We start from the raw sequence: 27312 nt of genomic DNA on the forward strand, positions 1-27312 counted from the left end.
AGGGACCTGTTGACTGAGTCTGGTTGAGTGATCCACATGAGATTATTTCATGGGAAGTAATAACAAATTAACAATGAGAATTGTTGGTTGATAGTGACAATTTGGTGGATGTGTTTAAACCCAGTTATGGTAACAAGAGTGTGTGTGTAGGATGCTTTGGCCCTCTGTAGTAGCAGTATAGCTCAGCGTGTTAGAGTGTGTCACACAGGTTAGAGATCAAAGGTCCAAATCCCTGTAAAAGACACTTGTCCTTAAGCACAGTGAACCTCTTATCTTATTGTAAATTGCCACTGATAAAAGTGTCAGCCAAGGGTCAGCCTTATAAGTAAAAGCATGCTCAAAAAAAACAGTGTGGACCTCACCTGGTCCTGTTTAGCACACAGCTTTGTCTGCATGTGCAACAAGCAAGGGCACGACCTTATTTAGCGTTCCTACTTGTAGTAAACAGGGGTAGAGGAACATCACTGGCTTCCCCTTTTAGCGTCAGGAACTGTTGCTAAATGAGTTGGACACGCATTTGTTTTGCGGCCAAGTATTTGTTCTGAAGCCGCTTCTGTTTGCATGCTTTCAAAATACATACATAGGTTTGGGTGATGAGGATAAAACATTTTCCAATTGAACCACGATGGATGTAATTCTGACAAATCTGACAAAACAGCTATAGAGGAAGCTGACAGTTAACTTAAAAACATTATCATATGCCTAGGCCTGTCAAGATAACAAATTTTGCTGGACGATAAATTGTCCCAGAAATTATTGCGATAAACGATAATATTGCCGTTTTGATACCATTTTTCAACTAATATAATAATAATGGTATAATAATGCAAGTACACCCTTTTAAAGATGAATAAACTTTTATTTCTTAAGAATATTTAAAATTGGAATTATATTATGAAAAAAAGACATTGTAAATATCCAAAATAAATAATCAAAACAACCAAAAACAATAAATAAAATGGACTGTCAGTCTCTGTTAACAAAAAATGCACTTGAATAAAAACCACTCACAACCGATGGTCAATGGTATGGTATGGTCAAGCTCATATAGGGGGTCATGTTTGAGCTTGAGTAAAATGGGATGTCTGTGATCTCCTTCAGTATGTCGTCTTTCATGTTGTTGTACAGTTGTGGAATTGCCATTTGTGACACGTATGCTTTCCCTGGCAATTCGTACTGCGGGTCAAATGTTTGTAACATTTGTCAAAATGCCGGCTTTTCGACGGTGTTAAAGGGCTGCATCTCTTTGGCGATGTAGCGAACTACACCGTGTGTGAGTGCGCACCATTTGGCACTGTCACGGTTATATTTGGTTTGCTTCATGAACGCCCCAGTGATGGTGGACTGTCGGGAAGACATTGACGGCCCCTCTGCCTCTTTCGTAGACGTTTTTTTTCCCAGTTGGGAAAACTGCAACAGGTGTTTGTGTTTGAGGTGAAGGTGCATGTTTGTTGTGTTGCCGCGTTTAGCATGAACTGTTTTAAAACAAATGCGACATACCGGCTCATTTATGTTTTGTATTTCACCGCGGTCACTTGGCTTAAATCCAAAGTGTTCCCACACGTCAGGTGTTGCTTTCGGTTTAGAGGCCAATTCCATTGTTATTTATTCCTCCAAATCTCTGCCTCTACTCCTCACGGGGCTCTCATACTGTACTCTGTGGTGCACCAGGTGCCCCGCCTCCCCACACAGAGACAGTGTGACTGACAGGAGGGTTCACTCCTCATTACGCTAAGGAGCCGAGAGGAGTCAGTCGAGACGGATGCAGCGAAGTTAACTCATTATCCAGTATCTTTGGTAAATGAAAAATTATCGAGCCCGGCAAACTTATCGAGCTCATTTTTAATCATCGTGCAATTAATTGATTTATTGATTATCGCGACAGGCCTACATATGCCATGCTATGTGTCAAAAAGTAGTAGTTTTTTTGTATTTAAGGTATGACACAAGACTTTACTGACTCTGAGGCGACTTTTTGTTGGTGTTAAGACAGTGATAGGGTGTGGGTAAGGAAGACAGACAGATAGGGGGGGCACAGAGAGGTGTATTTCTCTGAATATCTTCTAATAAGATCGGGTTGTGTGCTGGGGATGTCCGCATCACTCGAAGCCACAGGTGGCTTGATGATTGATGGTGTTTGTGTGTTTCTGGTATACCTGTGTACGTGCATGGACAGATTTTTGTATGTGTATTTGCGCGCATGTACATGCGTTCTGTGTGCAGAACGTGTTTGTGACTACATTAGCTTGTTCCCAGTAAAGTGTTTGGTCAGGTTACTTTTTCCAGGTGCAGGCTGGGGGAAATGTCCACTGTGTTCAGATAGAGAGAGGCGTATATGCATATATAGATATATTTATCAGGTAAACAACATGCATTCATGTACACAGAGCATTAGCACACCCAGCGGAAATGGTAAGGACACTTCAACCCGACATGACTCTCTCCAAATGTGTCTTGTATGTGTGTGTTTGTGTGAAAGAGGAGAGATTGACTTTCCCTTGCATGCTGCCAGCCTGCAGAGATTATCAGGTGCTTAGACAGAAAAGAACATTGCTTTAAGTCTCAGTTATGCACCCTGAGGCATAAGGCAGAATGGCATCCTTTATGTGTGCGCATGTGACCGTGTTTATGTGTGTGCTTGTGTATAGATGTATGTGGGCACACTTTATGTGATAAACAAGACTTTTCTTTTTTCACTGGGATTCTGTTACAGTGGCAACATCAGGGCTTCTGTGTGTCTGTTTTGCTGCTATGGTTTGGTCAAAGCAAGAACAAGCGTCATCACAGTGACTTAGCCTGGCAGAAGCTACACCCAGACAGACAGACGCACACACACGCCCAGACAGTCAGGCAGACGACACACACACGCACACACACGCACACACACTCTTACTAATGAGGATTGACACAGAGTAGGGATGTTCCAGAGTAGGGAACCAGAGGCCTAACAGTCTGCATCATGTTTTTTTTGTGGCTACAATAAACTGTTGGTTAGTAAAATCCTACCCCCCCTTGGCGTCCTTCGGTAGTATTATGTAAATTGGAGTGTCTGTAATGTTAGTCTAGATATTTAGTATGTTAAGTTTAATGGTGCACAATGACTTTTGAGGAATCAGATGTCACAATAAGATCAAAACTGTCTCTCAGTTATGTTTCTGAGTTTTTTGAACCACTCTGTCTCTGCTTGTCTCTGCAGGTTGCTGTGCTCTCTAGACATTTGACCGTTACTAACATAACACTGAAAAGAGTTCGCTCATCCTTCCTGGATGCTGTAACAGCACAGTAGTACAGCAGCATGTACGTGTGTGTGAGTGCACTTGGCCTGGTTCTGCTAGTCCTGGGCCCGAAATCAAAACGAAGCGTCAGCTGCAGCCTCTGTTCTCGATGATTCTAGCCCGAGTCACAGAGTTCAGCTGGACAGATAAGCTCTGTCCCTTTAAGAGCAGCCGTTGGACCCAGCCTGTCTGCCTGTGTGTCTGTGTTTTTTAGTACAACGGCCCAAAACATTCTCTCTTTCTACGCTGCAACTAGAGCGTTACTTTAGAGAAGCTGAATATACGATTTTCCATGTGGGAGAAAGAGAGGGAGACACAAAATATCCTTGAGTTTTTCTTCTCAGTGTTGTTTTGGAGGGATCATTCCGGTGTGTTTCCACTCACTCAGAAGTCATAGAGGGGAAACAAAGATTTGGCCTCTGATCGATTTAAATTATTAAGAGCTTGATAAGATGGAAACTAGGACAAGCCAGGTGTGTAATGGGTCATTTGGCGCTCTCAGAGTGGATAGGAAAAGCCAGACAAAGACCAAAACAGCACCCCTGGGACTCAGTATTTCAAGTCTGGCTGTTGAGGGGGAAAGTAGGGGCATGATTGGGTAAGACTGTGTGTATTCGTGTGTGTGTGCTTCCTGGAGAGGGGGTTTATAATAAGAGTTGCATAAACATAGAATTAAATCAGGGTGAGCTTACAAATGGCAGTTCATGCAGAGCTTGCATGGTCCCCACAGTGAACAACAGCATCCTTTGTTAGCTGTACAGCAGGCACAGGGGCTGCTTTAAAAAGGTGCCTGTTAAAGCTGTCGTTTGATGTCATTGTCTCCTCTACTTTGAGTTTTGAGACCCTGATTAGGCTGTTATAAAATCCATTCTAATGAGCCAGTGTCATCCCCTGCCCTCCTCTGATTTCTGGATATATTCTTTTAGAAAAATTGTTGAAGCAGCCAATCGACCGAAAAAACGCATTTTTGCTCATGTCTAAAGCACACCTGTGTGGTTAGGGATGTCAAGGCTTGAAGTGGAATTAAAGATAGGGATTATGTTCTTTTGAGAGGGCTTCAGAAAAAAGTGCTCATTTGTGAATGAAGCATCGGGTCCCTTTTCTCTGTGTGGTGTGTACCCGGCTGCTCGCTAGACAAGGCCTGCCTTTTGTGAATGAATTTCCTGAAAGGCAGCACTATCAAGGCCTCATTGCTCCGTGTGTGTGTGTGTGTGTGTGTGTTTGTGATTACGTGCACAAACACATGTTTGCAGGGAGAGGACGCCACTCATAGAGCTTTGAGAGAGAGAAACAGAGGAATGCCTGTTGGGAACTGCAGCTGGTGTTTCAGTCATGTTGTTTTTGTTGTCTGTGATTGTGCTCTGTGTGTGCATTTGTGCGAGTGTGTCATATGCACGACAGAAGTAATTGAAGCAAAGGATGTGAAAGCTCAGATGTGGATGAGAGATTGTCTAATCTAATTCCACTCCTAAAAGCCTATGGATTCATTATTTGACATATCAGATTAATTGAGAGAATTATACAAATTCACCTCTGAACGACTCAGCTCATTAATTGAATTGCAAGTCTGTTTAATTGTCATTTGAGATGATCAGCTTTAGAAACCTTACACGGACTATTGTTGATATTAAAGCAGTTTTGTTCCCGTAAAGTTGGTTGTTTAAGCAGACTTTTCATACATCTTGCTATGACTTTGGTTATTAGAAAATCAGTATTTGATATTTGATTTTGTCTTATGAATGATGTGTGTTTAATAAGAATATTTATTACAAATGCTCTCTGTAAAAGGCCGAGAACAGAATGCCAAATTAGAAACAAGATGTAATAAGAAGAATGACCACGTCACAAACTCAAATATGAAGCCAGATAGCTGCCTGCATATAAACATCATCATAGATTCCAGGAAGTAGAAGAAATGTGTATCGGTTAAATTCCACTGAACAGATTCAGCCTTGTTGTTTGACAATGCCATATCATCCCCGGTCCCAACCCATGCCAGCGCCAGTACGTCAGCGAGAGTTCCTGCCTCATACCATTCAATCCTGTTTCATTCCATTTCTGATACCAGCACACAGAAACACTCATGGTATTTTTTGTTCTCCTCTCTCATAAACAAAGTTGTTGTTTGCTTCCACTTAAGGCGTTGCTCTGCAATAATGCCACGGCCTCTTTAAGTGTCCTGACACTTAGCTTGGTGTGTTAGAAATAATTGTGACATCAATTGGAAGCTCATTGGTTCAGCCTCATTGTTTTCGTTTTGAAGCCTTGGAGTGTATCAAGCACATTAATCCCATTTTGATTAAATGCTTGTAATGTCCTCGCCTCTATATTGATCTGTATCAGCAAGGTTCTCCCCACCACATCAGCCAGTAAATACTGCATTAAACGACATATTAAGTTGTTTTTTGGGGTTTTTTTGCGAGGCACAATCTGGTCTACTGCGTCTAATCTGTGCTCGTGTCTCTCTCTCTCTGTGTAGGTTGACCTGTTTGCCATGTGCAGGCCTGTGTCCTAAACTGTGTGTGGGAAATAAGACGATTGACTCCGTAACTTCCACCCAGGCTTTGAGAGGCTGCACTGTTCTCCACGGCAACATGATCATCAAGATTCGAGGAGGGAGTGAGTACTACTACTCCTCACCACCCGCTGGGCCTCCTGTAGAGGCTCCGGTTATAACACTATTTCTGCCTCCTTCCCCCTTCGTCGCTCAGGTTTCTCTGTCCGTGTTTCTCTCTTTGTCAGGATTTCTAGCCATACAGTTTATCAGCCGTACATCCAAATGTGTGTGTTTGTCTGACCGTGTGATCATCTCGCTGTCTATCCATGTGACGAAATGTCATTTTCCTTGTAGATAACATTGCGGCTGAGTTGGAGGCTAGTTTGGGCCAGCTTGAGGAGATCACAGGCTACCTGACTGTTCGCAGAGCCTACGCCCTGGTCTCCCTCTCCTTCCTCCGCAAACTACGCACCATTAGAGGGGAGCATCTAGAGGGAGAGTGAGTCTCCTTTCCTCTTCTCTCCTTTCCTCTCCAGGTATATAAGACAGATAAAACCTTTATCCTACACTGTAATTAATTTCTTCTCTTTTTCCTCTGTCTCTCTCAGTGCTTTTGCCTTCTATGCACTGGACAACCAGAACTTGCGCGAGCTGTGGGATTGGTCCAAGCACAACCTGACCATCCAGCGTGGTCGCACATTCTTCCACTACAACTCCAAACTTTGCATGTCTGAAATCAGAAAGATGGAGGAGGTTACAGGAACCAAGGAGCGCAACCAAAAGAATGACATCGCTGTACGCACTAATGGGGACCAAGCCTCCTGTAAGATGCCCAGAACGTCAGATGTTTACCACCTTACTGACTACATTTATTTTAAAATATTCTAAATCATTCTAAATTGGCTCTAGGTTTTTGTTTTTGCATTACAAACATAATTGCTTTTTTCCCCCAATCTTACAGAAAAAAAATCCTTTTGCTTTTAATTTTATTTTTACTACTCTTAGATTGTATCTATTAGCTCTTATGGCTGAGAGTTAAATACATTACTTATCTATTTGCTGAATGTATTGTCGTACACTATTCTATTATGTATGGAACTCTCTTGATGCACAATGTTGTCAGTAAATTAGAGTGTTCTGATGTGGAATTAATCTATATAGTCTGTCTTCTGGAAAAACATGCAAAGCACCGGAGGGATGTATACAAAACCTCAAACCACTGTTGCATTCTGATGCAGCTACATAATGTTAATGTAGAATGGTTGATTGGTTTTACTCATTTTAATGCAGGTCCTCTTTAGACTACACGGCTATATTCTTCTCAAAAAAAAAAGAAAAAATCAGACTACGTGCTTCTAATTTCTTTGGTTTTTATGGTGTGATTGCTTGTCATTTGCTCTTTTGCCTAAGGTGTGTGCTGAGCATCTGTTTCATTCTTTAGGTGAGACCAAGCTGCTGAAATACACCCTGATCAAGACAACGTCAAATATGATTATGTTGCGGTGGGAGCCCTTTTGGCCCTTAGACTTTAGAGACCTGCTGGGCTTTATGGTTCTCTACAAAGAGGCGTAAGTATATCATGGTATTTTTTCATACCATAACACAGAACAAACCCCAAACAAACAATAATCAGAGCGCAGCAAAGTCCAGTCCTCACATGTACGAAAAAAGAAGAAACATCACATCATTGGCTCACCGTATGATAAAGAACCAGTCTCAAAATTCATCTTATAGCCTTTACCACACTTATTTGCTTTCTACTGTACTTCTGACCTCCTCACTGACTACAGTCCAGTCAGAGCTCTCAGGTGATCAGGAGTTGTTTGTTCTTGTATTTTCTTTTTATAATCTCATATCACTTGTTGCTGTATGCACTTTAATGTAAGGCACATTAAGTTTACCTGTACTAAAATGTGCTACACAAATAAAAATCCTCCACTAATATTGTACACTGTTCATTTGTGCTTGTGGATCTATTGTTTCTGATCTCTTTCTTCCCATCTGCTCCAGGCCATATAAAAATGTGACGGAGTTTGATGGACAGGACGCGTGTGGATCTAATAGCTGGGCGATTGCTGATGTTGATCCTCCGTCTCGTTCCACTGATGGCAAGAAGGTGGATGATCCAGGGTACCTGATCCGACCACTGAAGCCATGGACCCAGTACGCCATTATGGTCAAGACCCAACTGTCTGCATTCGATGAGCACCAGGTTCATGGAGCTAAGAGTGAGATCATCTATGTCCGCACCAATGCCTCCAGTGAGTTACACCATTTAAAAAAACACACACACATTCAAAAATAATATATTTTTTCGAGATTTTGTGCTTCCCTCAGCTGACTATAGACAATACCTGACTTTACAGTTGAATGAATGTTTTTTTTTTTTTGTTTACATCGCGTGATAGTAGCCTTCTTCCTTCCCACATTGTCCTGGGCATCACCATGTTTATTGGCTCATTAATCAGCGGAACAGAGTGAGGCTCCTGGTAGTGATGTGAACCAAGTGGGGACCCAATCACATCATTGCTCAAAAGTGTCACAGGAAGTCAAAAACTCCTCAGGTTACGTTAGGGCGACGTTATAGGACCGCTAGGACTTATCCAAGACTATACTGTGCTAAAACACGGCACAAAGGTCTGTAATCCTGTGACTTATTATTATGGTGACAGCTATTTCATCCATTGTTACAACAATGGTGAGGTGAACAGTAGAAATCAAGTGTGATATATGATGCTGGTTGACATAACGTTGCGGTCCAGGCCAACTCTTTTGCCAGACGACCTTGCAGTTTTTTCCGAAGCCCTCTACAGTTGCTTCCTCTCTGCGTCACTAGACTGGCTCCATTCAAATGAATGGGGGCCTAAGTTTTATTCCTTATAGGACTAAAGTCTGCCTGATGTGGCCTAAGGTCGTGCAATACCAGTGTAGTCCTGACTATTTTCTCACTGCTTTTCTCCTTCCCCCTCAGAGCCCTCTGTGCCTCTGGACCCCATCTCCTCTTCCAACTCCTCCTCTCAGATCATCCTGAAGTGGAAGCCTCCCACCAGTCCAAATGGCAACATCACCCACTACAGAGTCATCTGTAGTAAGCAGGCTGAGGACAGCGACCTCTACAAGTTTGACTACTGCCTACAAGGTTAGCATCCACAGATTGCCCCATTCGAGTCTGTCGTCTGATGACTGTTTACTGCTGCTCACTTCACATTTGAATGTCTTGCTTTCCCTCACACTCGTTTCTGCTACCCAGGGATGAAGCTGCCGTCTCGTACCCCGACCCACCTGGACAGCGAGGATGAGCAGAAATGGAACCACACAGATGAGCCCACCTCGGGAGGCAGATGCTGCGCCTGCCCCAAGACAGACAACCAGCTAAAGAAGGAGCAGGAGGAGATAGAGTACCGCAAGACCTTCGAGAACTACCTTCACAATGAAGTCTTTGAGAGCAGGTAGACATCCTGGACTGTAATTCAACAGTACAGCTCATTAGAAACTACTCTGGACACCATCTCCAAACTGGGTAGAGACGCATGAGTGTTTAGATCTACAGCCACTTACTATTCATCAGTCTGGTCATAACCTTTTTGAATTTGTACTGTAAAAAGCTTGTATACATTCAAGATTCTTTACATTTAGCATCAAGAGGAGATTCTTGCTGTGTTGTTTATGGCAGTGCAGCAGCAGCACTGGAGGCCCTTCATCCAGCCAGACTAGATCACTCCTCCTTTGTCCCAGCGACCATGATGTGTGTGTCTCAAAACAGCTCAGTGCCAACTCTGTCTCGTACATCAGTGTGCACCTACGTGTGTGTGTGTGTCTGTGTTGTTTATGTAGACCTTGTTTTTGAACGGGGTACTACTGTGGGGGGCTTATGGTGGGAAGTGCTGATTGTCTGGGCCCCAGTGCCCCTACACACACACACACACACACACACACACACACACACACACACACACACTTCCACACCCCCACAGTCTCTCCCTCCGCTTCCCTAGGGGAGTGATTACTGTGCCCATTATCATTCATGCCAGTCAGGGGTGCAGTCATGCAAACTGCCATTTGGACACACACAAACACGCAAACTCACACACACCTCTGCTGCATTTTGAACCCGTGCTGTTGAATCGTACAAGGTCAGCTCCATACAGCGAAGCACACAAAGAACTCCTCGTGCTCTCTTTTTCCGTCACGCAAAGGGATGCAGGAAGCTTTGTGTTTTTCTCCTAACTTAGCAAGTATTAGTTCAACATTAACTCAGCCCTACACTTCCCTGTACAGTAAAGGAGAGGCTTCACTGCAGCAGCTTGGAGTCAAGTGCACTCTCCAAAGACACTTAATGGTGGTAATTTTGGACAGAAGGAAGATCGTTTTCTAATTCGTATACAGAGATTCTGCCTGTCCTTACACCAAGATGCACAGCAGGTCTGGACTGGTTGAAGTTAATGCCGTTTGTGGTGGGCTTGCACTCATAACCTCAAGAGAGTAAGGTGGACTTGCTCACTGGCACTGCCCAGTGGTGAGGGTTGGTAGCTTGTCCAGTGGGTGGTATGTGTGGATAAATGTCATGCAGGCAGGCTTGCTACACATTATAAAGGTTAGTGTGACCAGAGGTCCTCACTGACCTCCTGCACACTACTGCCCCATGTGCTTCTGCCAGGGTCTAATTCACAGGAAAAACCTCTGACTTTTGGGTTGATAATGTATTACTTGTTTGCCTGACAGTCATTCATTTTAGTGGACTTCCTCCACCAAGCTGTATCTGTTTCTCTGTTTCACCAGGCCATCTCGTCGGCGACGCTCAGTGGGAGTTGCCAACGCCACCCAAAACACTCTCTTCCTCACCACAGCCCCCAGTTTTCCATTCGGCTCCACCATAGCCACACCTGAAGACAAGGACAAGAAGGGATCCAAGGTCTCAAACAATTATAATTTTGTATACCATTATTTTTATAATCATTCATTCAGTCAACTTATGTACTTATCACTGGCCTGTAATTTAATTATATTGTATCATAGCTTGTGACATATGTTTGTCTTTGTCTGAAGTCATATTACAACCAGTAAGAAAGCAAAGAGGATATTCCTGTTCACTCTAGCTTCAGAATGACAAAGGAAAAGTTATACAAAGTTATACTCTGTGACATTGTTGTTAAATACATGACCATGCTGTGAGGCCTTTCCAACTAAGATGAAATAGTTTAAAGAAATTAGACATAAAGAGAAATAGAAATAGTTTTGTATATGATCTGAGTGTAACCATAAATCACTGACCCTGTTGGAGTAATTACATCTCTTATCTTTTCCATTCAGGTGGAGCTGAAGGTGTTCCTAAAGGAGTCAACTGTCATCTCCAACCTGCACCATTTTACCAGTTATAAGATAGAGATCATGGCCTGCAACCATCCGACAGACCTGAAACGTTGCAGCATGGCTACCTATGTCAGTGCTCGAACCATGCCAGAGGGTAAGAACAAAAACACATCTTACACTTACATTTAGTTTCCAGTTTATTGGATTCTCCTAAAGCCATCGAACACAACAGTCTTGCAGTAAATCTTCAGAATATAGGAAGAATATAATGTTCAGGTTTTGTTTTGACTGTTCTATAGAGGTGCTGATTCAACTGTATGGTCATTTTGGCAAGTGAGTTAGGTCATAGAGTGGTCAGAATAACTTGAACTTTAAGTAGGCAGAAACAAAAGTTGCCAGCAAAGAACAATGTGGGAATGCATTTCTTTATACTGCATGTGTAAAGTGTTTTTCTTGCCTATGTGTGGTACTGACAGAGAAAGCAGATGACATCCCAGGCTCTGTGACCCACGAGATAGTGACAGCGGAGCCTCCTTACGTGTTGATTAAGTGGAATGCTCCTCGTTCTCCTAATGGCCTCATCATCCTATATGAAGTCTTCTACAGGAAGGTTGGAGACACAGAGGTCAGTATCAGCCGTCACCTTTTAGAGAGCGAGGATACAGGAAAAAGTCAGGGGAAGGGAGGGGCCGTGATTCTTTTTCTTATTCCCGAAGTGAGGGACAGAGAGGCGAGGGGAGGAAGAGCCAGCAGATATGAACTTGAAATGCTCTATAGGAAGGAGAGAGGCAGGGCAGATAGGTGCAAAAGAAAACATGGCTGAAGGTAAGAAGATATGCACAGAGAACAAGCCGTGATCTTGACAGAGTCTAGGGAGTGGAGGCAAACAGAAGAGAAAGGGCTTGCTGTATAAATTCTGTATGTTCCTTATATGGGGAGAGGAATAAAGGAAATATTTGTTTACAACCCCCCGATGCCACCACGGTTTGTGTGCTGACGTTTTCTTCCACCTGTGTTTGCATATTATTATTTGTGTGCACACGTGCCTGTCTGCGGCAGTGTGACTGTGTGTGTGTGTGTGTGTGTGTGTGTGTGTGTGTGTGTGTGTGTGTTGTTGTTGTTGTTGACTTGCTGTAAATGTGTGAATTCGTCTCTCATTGCTATTCATTGCTGCACTGCCTGACCCAAGGAGCCAGTAGCAGCTCTGTTACCATAGTGACAGAGGCAGGAAGGAAGACTAGAATGCAGTGGCAGGGATGGACTGGCATCTCAGACGACATCTCCAGCGCACTGCACTGAAAACACACCGCTCACTAACACACCCTGCAGCTCAAACAAGCTGATCTGGATTAATTTAAAACTGTGTTTAGAGCATGTCAGAGGGTTATTTGGTTTGTTGCACAGCGGTAGCATGTGGCAAGGCTAAACAACATGTTTCATCATGCAGACCTCTGACTGATTGACTGTTAATTGGCATGCACGCCAAAAGTTTTCTTTTTGATATCTGCCACCTAATATATTTAAAATCAAACGTGTGTAAACCATTTCACCACTAATAGTTTATTCTTGGTGTATTTGGATTACATAAAGTTGGTTGTGGAACAATATTAAAAATTCTTATCGGAGTCACCTTGGGATTAGTAGTTTATATTTATACTGTTTGCGTTCTGCGTTTTTACTGGTGTTGTATTGTGTTCCAGAGTGTGTCCACTTTTTACACACACATTATTGTTGTACATTTTTTTAATTTAAGAGTAAATGAATCTAAAATTGCTCCTGCTTCATTGGCCCAAACTTGTAAAAAATGGTCATATAAAAATACATTTTGAACAACAAATAGTTTACTTAGACTCAAAAAAGAACTGTTTTAGTTTTTCAACTTGAAAATCTTGTGAATCTTTTTCATCAGATATTTTCCCTCATTTTCCCTCTTTGTGATTCGTGTAAAGCAGCCTATAGAATAGTCTTTGCCCCCTACATTATTTCTTATGATTTCTCATGCTGTAGTGTTTTTGTCTTTTCCAGGTTCACAAAACTTGTGTGTCACGGCCAGCTTACCTTAAGATGGGCGGCACGAAGCTTTCACAGGTACAACCCGGAAACTACAGCGTGAGGGTCCGCGCCACCTCCTTGGCAGGAAATGGCTCTTTTACTGAGACCACTTACTTCTTCATGCCAAACCGTAAGACTGGACGATACGTCTGACTGAACTCACCTCATATGTAGAACAGTCATTCATTATTCACATGCATGTTGAAGTTCATAATCTGCTTACACATTGTTGCCATTAACTCTATGCTTGTTAGAGCAGACGAGGTCCAACAAGCCATCCATTCTTTCTGCAAGCTTCCAAGTGACCTGATGAATGACCTCTGTGTTTGTTACAGCGGATCCGGGTTTAATTTGGATTGTGATTGGTCCCGTCATCTGCTTCATCCTGCTGCTGTTCGTGGGAGGTGGAGTCTTTGTGATCTTCAAGAAGAGGTAAGATCTGTGACCGGCACGTTGCCTCTCAGGATGATCCGTCCCGCTGGATGTATTAACTAAGCTGATTACACCATATCAGCAGCAAACCAAACAGCGAATGCTACTTATTTTGTTTCTAAACCTATAATTGAAGTACAGCATGGTCAGTCTGAACTTTGAGCCCGGTGGCATGTGACAGGACATACTGGAGAAAGTTCCCATCTTATTACATTTTTCAGTGGCTCAGATGCTCTTGATGGTTGTGTTGCAGGCAAACAGAAGGCCCAACAGGGCCTCTTATCGCCTCCTCAAACCCTGAGTACCTCAGCGCCAATGATGGTAAGAAAAGTAACATAATCATAACATAACTGCTAAGTTTAGGAAGTACAATGCAAAAGAAAACTGCTGCCTCGTTATGAGTTGTGAATGGTTTAGTGAAAGAAAATGACGTCTGCTTTGTGTAGTGTATGTTCCTGATGAGTGGGAGGTGCCCCGGGAGAAGATCACGGTGCTCAGAGAGCTGGGTCAGGGTTCCTTCGGCATGGTGTATGAGGGAATCGCCAAGGACATCATCAAAGGAGACCCGGACACGCGCGTAGCCGTCAAGACAGTCAATGAATCCGCCAGCCTGCGCGAGAGGATCGAGTTCCTCAACGAAGCCTCCGTCATGAAGGCTTTCAGCTGTCACCACGTGGTACGACACGACAAACCCTTCTCAGACAGTTTCCTCTTACAGCGCTTCAGTACTGACTAACGGGGACACTGGGGCGACTATCCATACACTTGTGAATAACACTATATGAGGGCTTTCCATCATTTTGTTGAAACCGGCATGAACATGCATGACTCATCAAATTATGACTCGCTTGTTGTGTTGAATCTGCCATATTGACACACAGTTTGACTCCAAATATTCACACTTGGTACCAGCCTACTGAGCACCAATTAAATTGTTGTATGTTAGTCAGATTAGTGCAGGCAGTTACTTACCCATAGATGAAGAGAGAATTGACATAGTGGCAACACGGTATAAATGTGTTATCTGGTCTGCCCGGTTGACAGCAGGAAGATGTACAGTAGTATGCACCATGTTTACGGAGCAGAATTTACACAGTTGGAAAAATCTCCTTAATAGTTTGAGGGTTAATTTTGGTTTTACCTTTGGCATTTGGAGATGAACAGTGTGGAAATTATAGTTGTTTTTATATGAAGTCACCCATACTTAAGTGACCAAAACTCTTTGGATAATTGAACAAACTTTAATTGTCATTATATTTGAATTATATTAAAAAAATATCTAACATATTTGCCTTTCAAAGACAGATGAGGTTGTTGTTTCTAGTCAGTAAACGTAAGGGTAAACATTGGGTTGTTCACATGTGTATGATGTGTGTTTTTCTTCTGTATTTTTCTCGCTATAGGTGCGTCTCTTAGGTGTGGTGTCCAAAGGTCAGCCCACCCTGGTAGTGATGGAGCTGATGACCCACGGTGACCTGAAGAGCTACCTGCGTAGTCTCAGGCCAGACTCTGAGGTATGTGTCGCAGCAATCCCGTCTCTGCATTTCAAAAAAATCCTTCCAGCTCAGAGAGTTCTGCTTATTGCTGATATTTCCTCACATGGCTGATTTTGTAACTGTCTCTTTGTGTGTTTTTGTAGAACAACCCTTCAGGCCGTCCACCACCTACGCTGAAGGAGATGATCCAGATGGCTGCAGAAATTGCGGACGGCATGGCATACCTCAACGCCAAGAAGTTTGTCCACAGAGACCTGGCAGCCAGGAACTGCATGGTGGCCGAGGACTTCACCGTCAAGATCGGAGGTACTGAAGCTTGTGTTTGTTTTGGTTTCCTTGTTGCTCATGTTGCAATCCCACTTCATATCTGTTAGTCCTGTGTTATGGTTGAATGGAATTAGTTTATTATTGGGAATATGTTTTACTGTGTGCTCACAGTTAAGGTTTACTGAACTGTACTGTCTCTCTCTCTCTCTCTTTGGTAGACTTTGGTATGACCAGAGACATCTATGAGACCGACTACTACCGCAAAGGAGGGAAAGGCCTGCTTCCTGTCAGGTGGATGGCTCCAGAGTCTCTGAAAGACGGAGTCTTCACTGCCCACTCTGACTGCTGGTAAGTCACATTTCAGCGACTGTTCTGCACCTCTGGTTACATTTCCGGTGCATTTTTGGTGGCATGTGCTTGTATGTGTGTCTGCAGGTCATTTGGCGTTGTGCTGTGGGAGATCAGTACATTAGCAGAGCAGCCTTACCAGGGGTTATCCAACGAGCAGGTGCTGAAGTTTGTCATGGATGGAGGGTATCTGGACCGGCCAGATAACTGCCCTGAGAGGATGTAAGTAAACACTGAAACATGTTTTTGAGCTGTAAACTAAATTATATGACTGTACTGCAATGAAACACGTCAATCTGATGTTAATATTGACATTTCAACCACTTTTTACTTCCACTTTTAACACACTTTTATCACATTTCTACACTACTTATTACACACAGTGTCTCAGATGGAAGAAGAAGCCAACATAGAAATACTTTATTGATCCTTGGGGGGAAATTCTGGGAATCTGGGAATATCCTCTTGATGACTTATATTTATTTTGAGGGGGACACCATTATAATTCAGATTTGACTTATTATGGAAAAACTGATGGAAATTTGATCTCATCTGATACAAACTTTACAGATGGAGTAAAACATTTCTTTCAAAAGTCATCAATATATTTCAGCATAGCCTGCTATATTTTAAGTTGTTGTACTGCTGTTGTAAGTTGTACTGCGCTATCTTACACACTTTATCCCTTATCCCCAGACACAGCCTAATGCAGATGTGTTGGCAGTACAACCCCAAGATGCGGCCGATGTTCCACGAGATCATCGAGATGCTGCGGGAGGACCTGCACCCGTCTTTCCAGGAGGTCTCCTTCTTCTACAGCGAGGAGAACAAAGTCCCGGAGACAGAGGAGTTTGACCTGGACCTGGACAACATGGAGAGCATCCCCTTGGACCCGTCCTCATACTCCCACAGAGAGGAGAGCTTAGGCAGGGACAGCGGGCCCTCGGTGGCCCTCAGGGGGAACTATGAGGAGCATGTCCCCTACACGCACATGAACGGTGGCAAGAAAAACGGACGAATCTTATCATTGCCCAGATCCAGCCCTTCCTAACATTTCCTGTTTCCTACAAGAACTCGTTTGACTTGCCTCCTTCCCTTCCCATCCTTTTTTCTCTTCCAGTCCATTTTTTCCTGTATCCTTCATGTTCCTCTCATTGTTTTCTAATGATTTTCTTATTCTTGGAGAAGCCCTTCAAAAAAGACACAGATCTCAGGACTTTTTATTTTCTTCCTTGTGGCTGCCGAACACAGGCAAGCAAGGGATGCAAACATGGTGTAACAGTTTTTTTTACCTTCCTCCACAACACATTGGACTTTCTATTACCATATTACCTATCTATTGTTTTTCACTATTGCCACGTTTCCAGGACTCCTTGTGATGGAAACGGAGAAAAAAATAACTGTGAACACAACAAACCTTAGAAAACCAAGAAGGCTGCTTATGCTCAACCTCCTCAGACTTGTCCCTCCTTTTCTCCCCACCAATCTGTATTTCCACATTTCTGTGCTTTGTTTTTTTTCTCCAAGTGAAATCTCGTTACTCAGATAGTGGCCTTTTTGTATGTGGCCTATAAACAAAGAGAAGTGTCTATCAGTGCTTATACTAATTTCCTTTTGAACAATGACTTGATCAGTTTGGAACGGTGGGATGACTTGCAAAGACTTGATCCTAGAACAAACATTTATTCCTAGAGGAATGTTTTCTTTTGTTTTTATTTTATTTTATTTTTATTTTTTATTTTTTTGGTTCTGCAGAATTCCAAACTACACACAGACTTATCGGGTGTTTGGTGAATAGTTTTAATTTATTTGCTTTTATTGTTATTTTCTCTTCTCCTTCTTTTCTTTCTCAGTTTTATTTCTGTGTCCTCACTATATGGCTGAAGGATATTTAAACAGTTAAGAATTGGACAAAAGAGTTCCTCAGACTGACCAATAGCTGCTGCTTTGATATATTTTAGTGGGTATAGAAATATATAAATATATATAATATATATAGTATATATGGAATATTGGTATTTATGTGCCAATATTTTATATATAATATATGAAATATTGATGTTTTTGTAAATAGTTCATATTTGTAATATTTTTCATCAGAAGCTTTGCTAGTATTTTGTTTTGCCAGGTTTTTTTCTTTCTGGGTTTTTTAATTTTCTTATTTTTATAGCCCCAGAAATCACACTAATCTACCATCAGTGCTCTCTGTGTCTTAGGCCTCCAGCCCCCCTTGCATACTCTCTCCGTCTGGGAAAGTAGAAAGCCCCAAAAATATTGTCAATCATGTGCATAATGTTTTTTTTTACAAACCTCGTTCCCACCGAGAGCTGTCAATATTTGGAGGCAATTTTACTACAACCACAATGAAAAAAACGTAACAAAAAAAAAACGGATTAACCAAAAAAAGCTTTATAAAAGGGGAATGAGGTCTCTCTACGTGGAAATGCACCTGATGTGTGTTTGTCTCTGTGTCTGCTGTCTCTCTCTGGTCAGATCACATTAGAGCTGAGGTCTTTACATGTTTGTTATCACAGGTTCATCGCGTCGTTCACGTGATGGTGTCGGTTGTCCAAGTTGTTACCTGTAAATGAGGTTAGAGAGCGCCGGGAGCTTGTCTTTGCCTGGTGATTGTACTTCCTTATGTTGGCGTAACAGTTATGGCGGTTCAGTTGTGTCTATGCTTATTGGACCAGGACAGGGCTGGGGAATTGACGCCAGCTCTCAGTCCAATGCAGGTGAAGTGGACGATGAGGCCCTTTTTTTTTTTTTATTTTTTTTTTTTTTATCTTTGGCATTAAAAGCCCTCATAATTTACATTGTTGGGCAGTAGCATTCCCTTGCCATCTGACACATCTGAGATCTGGCATATTTCAGGGCCGTAGTGTTACACGGGAGGCGTTATTAAATTCACACATTACAGTCCCCTCTCATTGCCGCTCTGTTAGGTTTGCTCTGCACCACACCACACCTCCTGCACGCTCTCCCTCCTCAGTCTTCCTGAGGCTTCCCATTGGCTGCTGAAGTCGCTGCTCAAAATCAGGCTGTTGGAAATTTCCACGTTTTGTGGTGGAGGGCTGGAGAAAAATACGGAAAGTTCCAACTGCATTCAGAGTCCACAGCAGGTAGCGGAGGGGGGGGCAGTCTCTCTCTGTGTCTCTCTATCTTTCAGTGTGTCTGGGAGAGAGAGGGGGGCTCTGTGAGTGATTGTTAATCCTATTATTCTCTCTGCTATCACATGCAGTTAGGCAGTCAGGACACAGTGTGCAGCAGCTATTTCACTCAGGTCTGACATTCCAGGATTTAGTTGGAACTGCTCGTTCCCTCGTCTCCCCCTGTTTTGCCTGCCTGCTGGCAAAGCTGATACCATCACCACACCCCATCCGACTCAGAACACACACACACACACACATGAGAGACTGTGTTTCCTTGTTTTTCCTTGTTAATAATCGAATATCTGAAGTTTGTCCCTCCTGTCGGGAATCAAAAACATTCCTGTTAAGTGCACCCTTACACAAAACTACAAAAGTTAGTTGTCCTCATTGCTTGAACCCTCATTGTGTCTCTGGAGATCATTGAGTCATAGTTTCACAGCAGATCCTCCACATCCTCAAACCACAGCAGTTGATGACATGGGAGGTGATAATCAGCAGACGAGTAGAGATGAACATGTTTTTTTGTTTCTCCTTTCTGGACACAGACCAGTGTGGTTGCCAATCTAGCCGAACAGCATTCAGCACTTATAGTATAGCCAAAGTGTTGGCAGCTTTCTGTCAACAATGAGAACCCACAGAATCAGAGTGAGAGAAAGCAGAGAAGCTGCCTCCATATTTTACCAGTGCCTTCTCAAACCCAGAGCCACGTCCAGGCTAGTTATATTGGCGTCTAACACACACACATACACAGGCCTCTGTGCTCTCTCTGTAATTTTTCCCATGAGGCAGGAGACGCATAGAAATGGAAGCTGCATCTACATTTGTGTTTGTCGGGTTACACCTTTGTTCTTTGCAGGAAAAAAAGTAGAGGTCTTCGGGGCAGTTTTTTTAAAAACGTTTTTTATTTTTCAGCTTGTTGCTAGCTTAAGGTTTGAACACTAATGTTCACCTAGTGCTTTAGCGGTGACACTGTGGATCGGCCAGAGTCTGTGCTGTTGGCACTCAGAGACGCCTGAGGTTATGATGTAGATTTAAGCTAATTATTCTGAGGAGTTACAATCTTGGGCTTTTGTACTTTGTAAATAATCTGTGACATAGTTTGGAGAAAAAAAAGCAGAAAAAAAAAGATTTATAAAAAAAAATAAATCTGATGCCCGTCAGTTTTGTGTACATGACAGAAAAATGGTGGACCTTAGCTGTGTCACAATTTCACACTACATAATAATACTAAATTCTTATCTTAATAGTATACTGTTTTGGCAGTACTTTGAGTGTACTTAATTTTCCAGTACAGACACACTACATACTCAAAACCCAGTTAGAATTAATATGTAGTATGGAAGTGGGACATGGCTCTCGGCTCCACCTCGACCTAGGTTGCTTATCTTGTGGTGGTGTTCACACGCATATGCAATTTTTAATTAAGATGGTGCCCATATCTTTGAAATACCAGATATTTATTTTATTATGATCATTGTCATTGTATAAGAAGAACACAGTTAGCTTTTTAGTCGAGCATTTTTAAGGTGTTTGAGAGTGGAGCGATGTAAAAGCCTAGTTTGTTATTGTACAGGTGGAGTAGTTGGTGGTGAGCAGCAGGAGTGCTAGTTAGTTAATTAGTTAGTTAGTCAGTAATTGTCGTTGTCTTTGTGTTTGGCCAGAGTCTACCTCAGTGCATATGGAGGAATCAGTCTAAAGAGCCGAAATCTTCCCCGTCAGTCACTCAAGATCCCATCATTTCAAAGAATATCACTTTATCATACATTACCAACACCACTGGTGAATTCCTTTCCCCTGTGATGTATTAAACCCCTCTGCCTCCTTGTTTTTCTCAGTTCTCTCTTCTTCTTGTGCCTCAGTGGAAGCTGTCATCAACCCCTGCAATATGTGGACAATGTTGGGAGCAAGGGCTGTTATATTTTAGCCCTTGTCTCGCTTTTAGAGCTAATTTCCATTCATTGGTGTGGAGTTTAAGAACAAGTTTTCAAGATATACAAATACTATCCCTCTCCTTATGATTTTTACCCCTAGCACTTATTAAATGTGGAAAACCGGGCAGTGAATTGGCTTTATGGACTGTATTTTCTTTTCATTGTTACAGCAGTTTATAAATTGACTCATAAGAGGCTCTCCCAGGGCACTAGAAGAAGCAGCGTAGCTTTATTGTGTGTGTTTCCCTTTTCCCCAAACACCAATCCTCTGGACTGTATGTAGTAGCGGCTCTACTGGTTTCTGGTTATGTGACATTGGCACGAGTGTCATTGAATATCTGTGGTCACCTACAGCCAAAGCTAAACAAGCTCGGCCCTGGACCCTCATGCTTTTTCAATCACATCTAGACCAAACCTGTCGTCTAGCAGAAAGTCCTACTCTTCTTCAATATGTCAATTTGTCTCTTTGTGGTCAAAACTGTTAGCGTGCAAATCCCACATCTCCTCCAGTCGTTGTTGGTTTATTTGTCTGTTTCTCTGTTCTGATTTTTGTTTTGTATGTATATTTTTTCTACTGTGAATATCAAGAGATGACCTTTATTTTCTGTCAATGCCATGGATTGGGTCTGTTTTGGCTGATCAGGACACTGACGTCTGGGCTGGTTAAAAAGTTTTAAAGAGGAGGACTCCCCTCCCTCCTCTGCAAAGGAAAAAAAAGCTGGACTGGGACAATCCTGTGTGCCATAATAACTATTAACTGACATGAAATCTAGATTGTAACTTTTCGTCTCAGGGAGGCGGCCTGATGCTTTGTGGTTGGAGGATAAAGAGGATGAGGAGGAAGAAGAGCTACCTACCTACCTTTTATCTACTCTAACTGAAGCGCAAGTTCTCAGCATCCTTGCAAAAAGCAAAATGGAGATGATAAGGCCAAGGACAAGTTTTCAACAACAAAAACCCAAACGCCCATTTTCAGAAATCTGAAATCTTTCTTCCCCCCCCCCTTTTGAAGATAATCAGGAATACTCGTCCTCTCTGGCGTGACGTGGTCTGGACTGCCCTCTAGCGGCTGGACGGGAGCGTTGTTGGTCAGGGGTGGCAAAGCAAACAGGGCCCTGACCCATAGTGCCTTGCTCAGACTAACGGCCGGCCTGACCCCTCCCACCCAGTCCACTCCCCCAGAGCAGAACTCCACCAATCACTAAAGAGGATTTCCCAAACTACAAACATGAACTGAAAACACAGGAAACATATTTTCATGCGTTCTGTGTTGTTTAGTTGCACCTGCCGATATTTTAACATTGTGGTGGGAAAATTCTGTAATTTGGATCATATGACTAATGATTTTTACCAAAAAAAAAAAAAGTGTTGAACTTGTGTCTCTACTATGCTAAGCTCTGGCTTGCTTTGTGCATGGAAAAATTAATTATCTATACCAGCGGATAGCTTGATAATTTGACGCGTACTGATTTTGCTTCTCATCAGTCTGTTGTGACAGCGACGCCCCAAAGCACATGCAAAAACCCATGATTAGTAACAAGTGATTGCATTACACTTGAGGATTTGAAATGCATTCAGTTGTTCCATGATTTTCAAAAAAACAAAAAAAAAAAAGACCTGATTAATAAGCTCTTAACTGTAAATAGCAGCGGATCCCCTCAGCCCCCGAAAAACGAAAGCACTTGATTTTAGGGAAGTTTAGGTTTATTTTGTTGAACTCTGGTGACCTAAAAAGCGGTTTGACAGAGCATGCGAGTAACGCAGCGCAGGGTGAGAACAAAGCATTGTATGTATTATTGTTTTGTTTTAAAGAAAAGAAAAAAGTATTACACTTTAGAGATGTTGATTTCTATTTTTTTTAGCCAAAGTATGGAGGGCAAATACAATTACTTTTTCTGACTGTAAACTTTTACTACTCTTGTACATTATGAATTTAACATTGTTATCAATGTGTGTATAACTTTTTTTCTAAATTTAAAAAGATAGATGTTTTGTTTTTGTTTTTTTGTCTTTTCCATAACACAACCCACTACGCAGAAAAGAGCAGAGTCGAGTCTGTCAATGTATTTAACAGGAGCAGCACAACTCCAGTCTGAGGGCTTAACCCTGTGTAACAAGACATAAACAGTACGTGGCCTGAAACGTTTCGCAGTGAACCCTGCTCTTAATCCGATGCATGTTGTGAATGTTGGCCGACGCAAAGTCATGCATTTCAACCACCCCACCCAGTCACAGCAGCATGTCACCCATAAAAGCCTTTCTTGTGTCACCTACCACAAATGTTGTTGTATAAAGCTGTTTCTGTCAAGAGACGTGTATTTAGTTTGCAAATGTGTTGTTGTTTTTTTTTATGTGAAAAACTGGAAAAGACCACTGCACATCCTTTTTGAAGAAGAGGAACCATAAGTGATTATATCCTGAATAAGCTAAAACAAAAAAAAAAGAAAACTTCACTGATGGTTCGACAACCATACAGTTTAGACTGTAAAGCTGGAGGTGTTGTAGGAATGCTCAGACGTTTTGGGAAATGCACTTCTCATCACAGAGTCGGATGAGAACTTTGATACATGGGTACTTGCAAGCGAATGGTTAGCATCCGGTTAGCTTTAGCTTAGCAGAAAGAATAGGAACAAGGCAAAACTGCTAGCTAGCATGGCTCTGTCCAACAGTAACAAAATCTGCCTGCTACATCTCAACTCTAAATGCCAGATTTCTTCACCGAGCACAGTTAGTTCCTGGTGTTTCCAGTGGTTATCTAGCAACAGATAAATAGCACATAACCCCTATTAAAAATTATTCTTTTAAATTTTTTTGTAAGGGTTAAATAAAAGAGGAATAATGCGTTAGTGTCCTTTTTAGACGTCTTGGTAGGTGGATTTTGTTACTGTTGGATAGAGCAAGGCTAGTTGTTTCTCCATGTGCTGCCCTGAGCTAAGCTAAGCTAAGCTAAGCTAAGCTAATCAGCTGCCTGATATGTAGCAAAGCTAACAGACTCTCTGAACTAGCGCATTTCCCTAAAATGTTGAACCAAATCTTTTAAAGAAGCCTAGTGTAAAGGTGCAACACCCTCAGTTATTAATGAATTAAGTACTGTCTGTCAGTAGTGTGATGATGAACTGTTCATATTTGTGTTATTATTGATTAGGGAGAGATGCGCCGTTGTTTAAAGATAGACAGCGGGGGCGCTGCAGGTGTGGTGACCCTGTTTGTTAGGTGATAAATCTGAGGAAAAGCCGCCTCTTCTTGGGTTTTAAGAGTCATCTGCCAGTCCAGTGGTCTGCTCCAGTTTACACACCAATACCTTATATTTATCTCTATCCTCTTCCCTGTGCTGTACGTCGTTTAAATCAATGGAGTTGTGTCTGTGTTGTCCTTTGGTTGAAGTCTTTACCACAGCTTTCTTTGTCTCTGATCGCTGCTCCTCCTCCTCCTCTCCGTGTCCTTCAAGTCTCTCTCTCTCTCCTCAGTGCACATAGGTGGTCCCCAGAATGCTGTGTGTAGTCCTGCAGGATACCTCTTTATTAATGTCACTTATTGCCGATATGCTGATGTATTAATTTTGGGATATGTTGTGTGTATACATTATGTTGAGACATCGGTGCGTACGCAGACAGCAGGTGTATATGTGTGTATGTACAGTCCGAACCCCAAACCGCAACCCACAGAGATCGCTTCATCCCTCACACTGGATCCAAATGTGCCATTATCTTTATGTATCACATAAATCAACATACTGAACACACACATACACACACAAATACACACACACACACACACAGAAAGACATGCATATTGTACAGGATCAAAAATGTGCCATGACTAAATGAACGCTTGACAATTTATTTTTTCTATGTTTTCAAAGGAGAGCCAAGTAGTGACATGTACAGAAAATGTTGCAATGATATGAAAATAAAAATCTTGCTGTGTGTAAATTATTCAACAATTAACTGTTTATATTAAAATTATGAATAAAATTATTGGAGAATATGTGTCTTCTCGCACTTCTTAACCATGGACCAAAAAAAGTTCTCTACAACGTAGAATGACAAGTCACCTTTTAGCTTACTAAGACAGATTGTTGTCACTTCACTTATGATGGACTTGAAAGCTCTGAAAAAAAGAACTTGAGTTAAGATTTTTCTTTTTGCTACCAGTGGAGAAATGGACCAAGGTGGATTTTCCCATTTTGAGGAACTTGAGTATTTCAGTTTTACTTATTCCCATTTTGACAACACATTAGTTTGGCAGCTGTTGTCACTGGTTCTATGATATATGCCACAAGCACAATATTTTGTACATAAAATATGAGATGATCTAATAAAATGATGTAATGCTTTACATAAAACCACCCAGCCGTCTATAAAATAATCAACATGTCCAACTTGACCAGCTACAGCATAAAAATGCTGCCTGCACGATACTCTGGTTTATTGCACACATGTGGCTCTTAATACTTACCCACATTTACTTAATTAAAACTTCTAAAGGAGTATTTTTAACTGTGATGTTGCTACTTTCACTAAAGTAAAAGCTCTGAATATTTCTCCCAACACTGATACTTTCAGATTCATTTGTCATTTGTGTTCTTTTCCAGCGCTCTCCTGTTTTTTCTCCCCTCGCTAACAAACTCACACCCACAGACTTCTTGCTGCTGGCTGCTGAAATGATCAGATCCCCTGATTGAAGTGCCTTGCTCCAGGGAGCCTCGGCAGTAGTCGAGAGAGATGGTTAGTGTTTCTCCCTCAGGCTCCTCGCCAAGATTTAAGCCTGCTCCCTGTGATTTTAAACAGTTAAAGGAATATTACGTAATACTGCAGTTACAAAACAAAGAATGACATCAGCACATAGGCAACAGAAAATATATATATTTCATGTGAAAGTATTATTTATTATAAATAATAATTCAAAATCATTCAATTATTAGTTATTTATTGCAGACTGGCTTTTGACTTTACTACTACAGTAAAGTCCATTCAATTCTATCACACCCTGTCAAATCCTCCTTTTCATTCATTGTCGGCCCGGAGCCTCCTTGCTGCCTGTGAAGAACATTTCATGAGAAAACACCATCATGTGAGCCGCAGCGTTCATTCACACACTAATATCTCATGGCAGAGAATTACGAGCAGTGGTGCAATTGTGCATCAGGTGTGATTCAGATGAGGCTGTGCTCTGACTGAAACCACAGGCAGTTCCTCCTAACCTTGTTTCTCAATGATGTGCAGGGCAGCATAACGCAGCAGCACATGAAGATGCAGAGCACAAGCACACTACAGTCCAGCGATGGCTGTATGTGCGCACTTATGTACAATCGTGAATGCATGGTCCTCAGATTTTAGTTCAGTAGATAATGAAATGTGTCTGCTGGCTGTCACTGAGTGTATAAGCTGCCACATGTTTCTAAGCAGCAGCAGCAATGTGTGAAACTGGATGTGGGGGCCATTCAGCTGCACTTTGTTCTCAGCTACACAGAATGAGAAAAAGAGGAAGCAGCTGAGCAGGGCTGAGATCCTGTGGCTGTCTCTCTGCAGTCAGTCTGAGGACGAACCCGACGCTCACATATACGCAATCAGACCTGGAGGACTTTAAAACCATCTTTTCTCCTCTGTCTGGCTCATTGTGGTGAACAGACAGGATTTACATGCTGCCATCTGTTACTTATCTTTAAATGTAAGTAGAGTTTATGTTGCTTTTCTGAGATTTAGTCAAAACTTTCCACCACCACAAGTGATCTTCACACTAGGGCCCAGTTTATTATTTGCATTTGTCCATGCCTTGTCTGAAATGTGAGGTATTTTTCTGTAGTACAACTCTTACATTTCCTCTTGCCTTCTCTGTGCCACTGTCCTGCCTCCTCTGTCTGTGGGAAAGAAAGGAGAATTTTCCACTTGATGTGCAGTGAGCTGATCTTGACAGTCATCCGTGGTTACACTTGTGCAAATTAAGAAGCGCAGGGGTTGCAGCAATTGTCAGGCTCTGTGTCTAGTAGCTGTTGCAGTTAGAGATGTGTTCTTGCCTGTATAGCGATTGTTCCTCTCCACAGTTTCTTTTAGCATTTTAAAAGACTTAGTTTCTTTACTTCTAAACAGAGAACATGTTGGTTTGTGCCCCTGTGACTCAGAATAAGAAAAAAACATACATGTATCACTGCCCTGTACTTTTATTGCGTGTACTTCCTTCTCTTTTTCTGTTTCTTCTCTATTTCCCTAAAACAATTACATCTTTAAACTGGTTTGGAGCACTAAAACTTGCATTTTTTAGGCTTTTAACCAATTTCTGAGATGTTAGACAATCATTATATCCCTTTACTATCCCTCTGTTCACTCCCATTTCTGACCTCCTACTTGGTCTCTTGTCACTCAGTCAGCAGTGGTGAAAGAAGTACTCAAAACCTTCGCTTAAAATGTTTTTACAAGATAAATCCTGGACGTTGTGAGATGGTTGATGGTCTGAGAAGTCTAGAGAGGATATCACTCTTTGGTGGAAGTGCTAACAACTCATAAACAGCTAAACCGTGCTTTTTTGTTAGGCGTCTTGCATTGTATTTTATAA

General features: G+C 42.1%; 1 protein-coding gene across 1 annotated transcript in view; it reads left to right on the forward strand.

Moving 5' to 3' along the window:
- The window catches only part of insrb (insulin receptor b), an 80463-nt gene extending 57255 nt beyond the window's left edge, over positions 1-23208 (forward strand). Inside the window, exons 5-23 of the mRNA XM_070832401.1 lie at positions 5755-5894; positions 6127-6271; positions 6381-6595; positions 7214-7340; positions 7783-8033; positions 8744-8911; positions 9023-9221; positions 10552-10684; positions 11083-11236; positions 11559-11707; positions 13108-13264; positions 13470-13566; positions 13820-13887; positions 14013-14242; positions 14970-15080; positions 15206-15368; positions 15548-15677; positions 15765-15899; positions 16374-23208. Coding sequence (XP_070688502.1) covers positions 5755-5894; positions 6127-6271; positions 6381-6595; positions 7214-7340; positions 7783-8033; positions 8744-8911; positions 9023-9221; positions 10552-10684; positions 11083-11236; positions 11559-11707; positions 13108-13264; positions 13470-13566; positions 13820-13887; positions 14013-14242; positions 14970-15080; positions 15206-15368; positions 15548-15677; positions 15765-15899; positions 16374-16728 — 3127 coding nt within the window. The 3' untranslated portion in view covers positions 16729-23208. The remainder of the gene's footprint in view (positions 1-5754; positions 5895-6126; positions 6272-6380; positions 6596-7213; positions 7341-7782; positions 8034-8743; positions 8912-9022; positions 9222-10551; positions 10685-11082; positions 11237-11558; positions 11708-13107; positions 13265-13469; positions 13567-13819; positions 13888-14012; positions 14243-14969; positions 15081-15205; positions 15369-15547; positions 15678-15764; positions 15900-16373) is intronic.
- The last annotated feature ends 4104 nt before the right edge of the window (positions 23209-27312 follow it).

The sequence above is a fragment of the Pempheris klunzingeri genome, chromosome 6 (genome assembly GCF_042242105.1).
Source record: "Pempheris klunzingeri isolate RE-2024b chromosome 6, fPemKlu1.hap1, whole genome shotgun sequence".
Lineage (NCBI taxonomy): Eukaryota > Metazoa > Chordata > Actinopteri > Acropomatiformes > Pempheridae > Pempheris > Pempheris klunzingeri.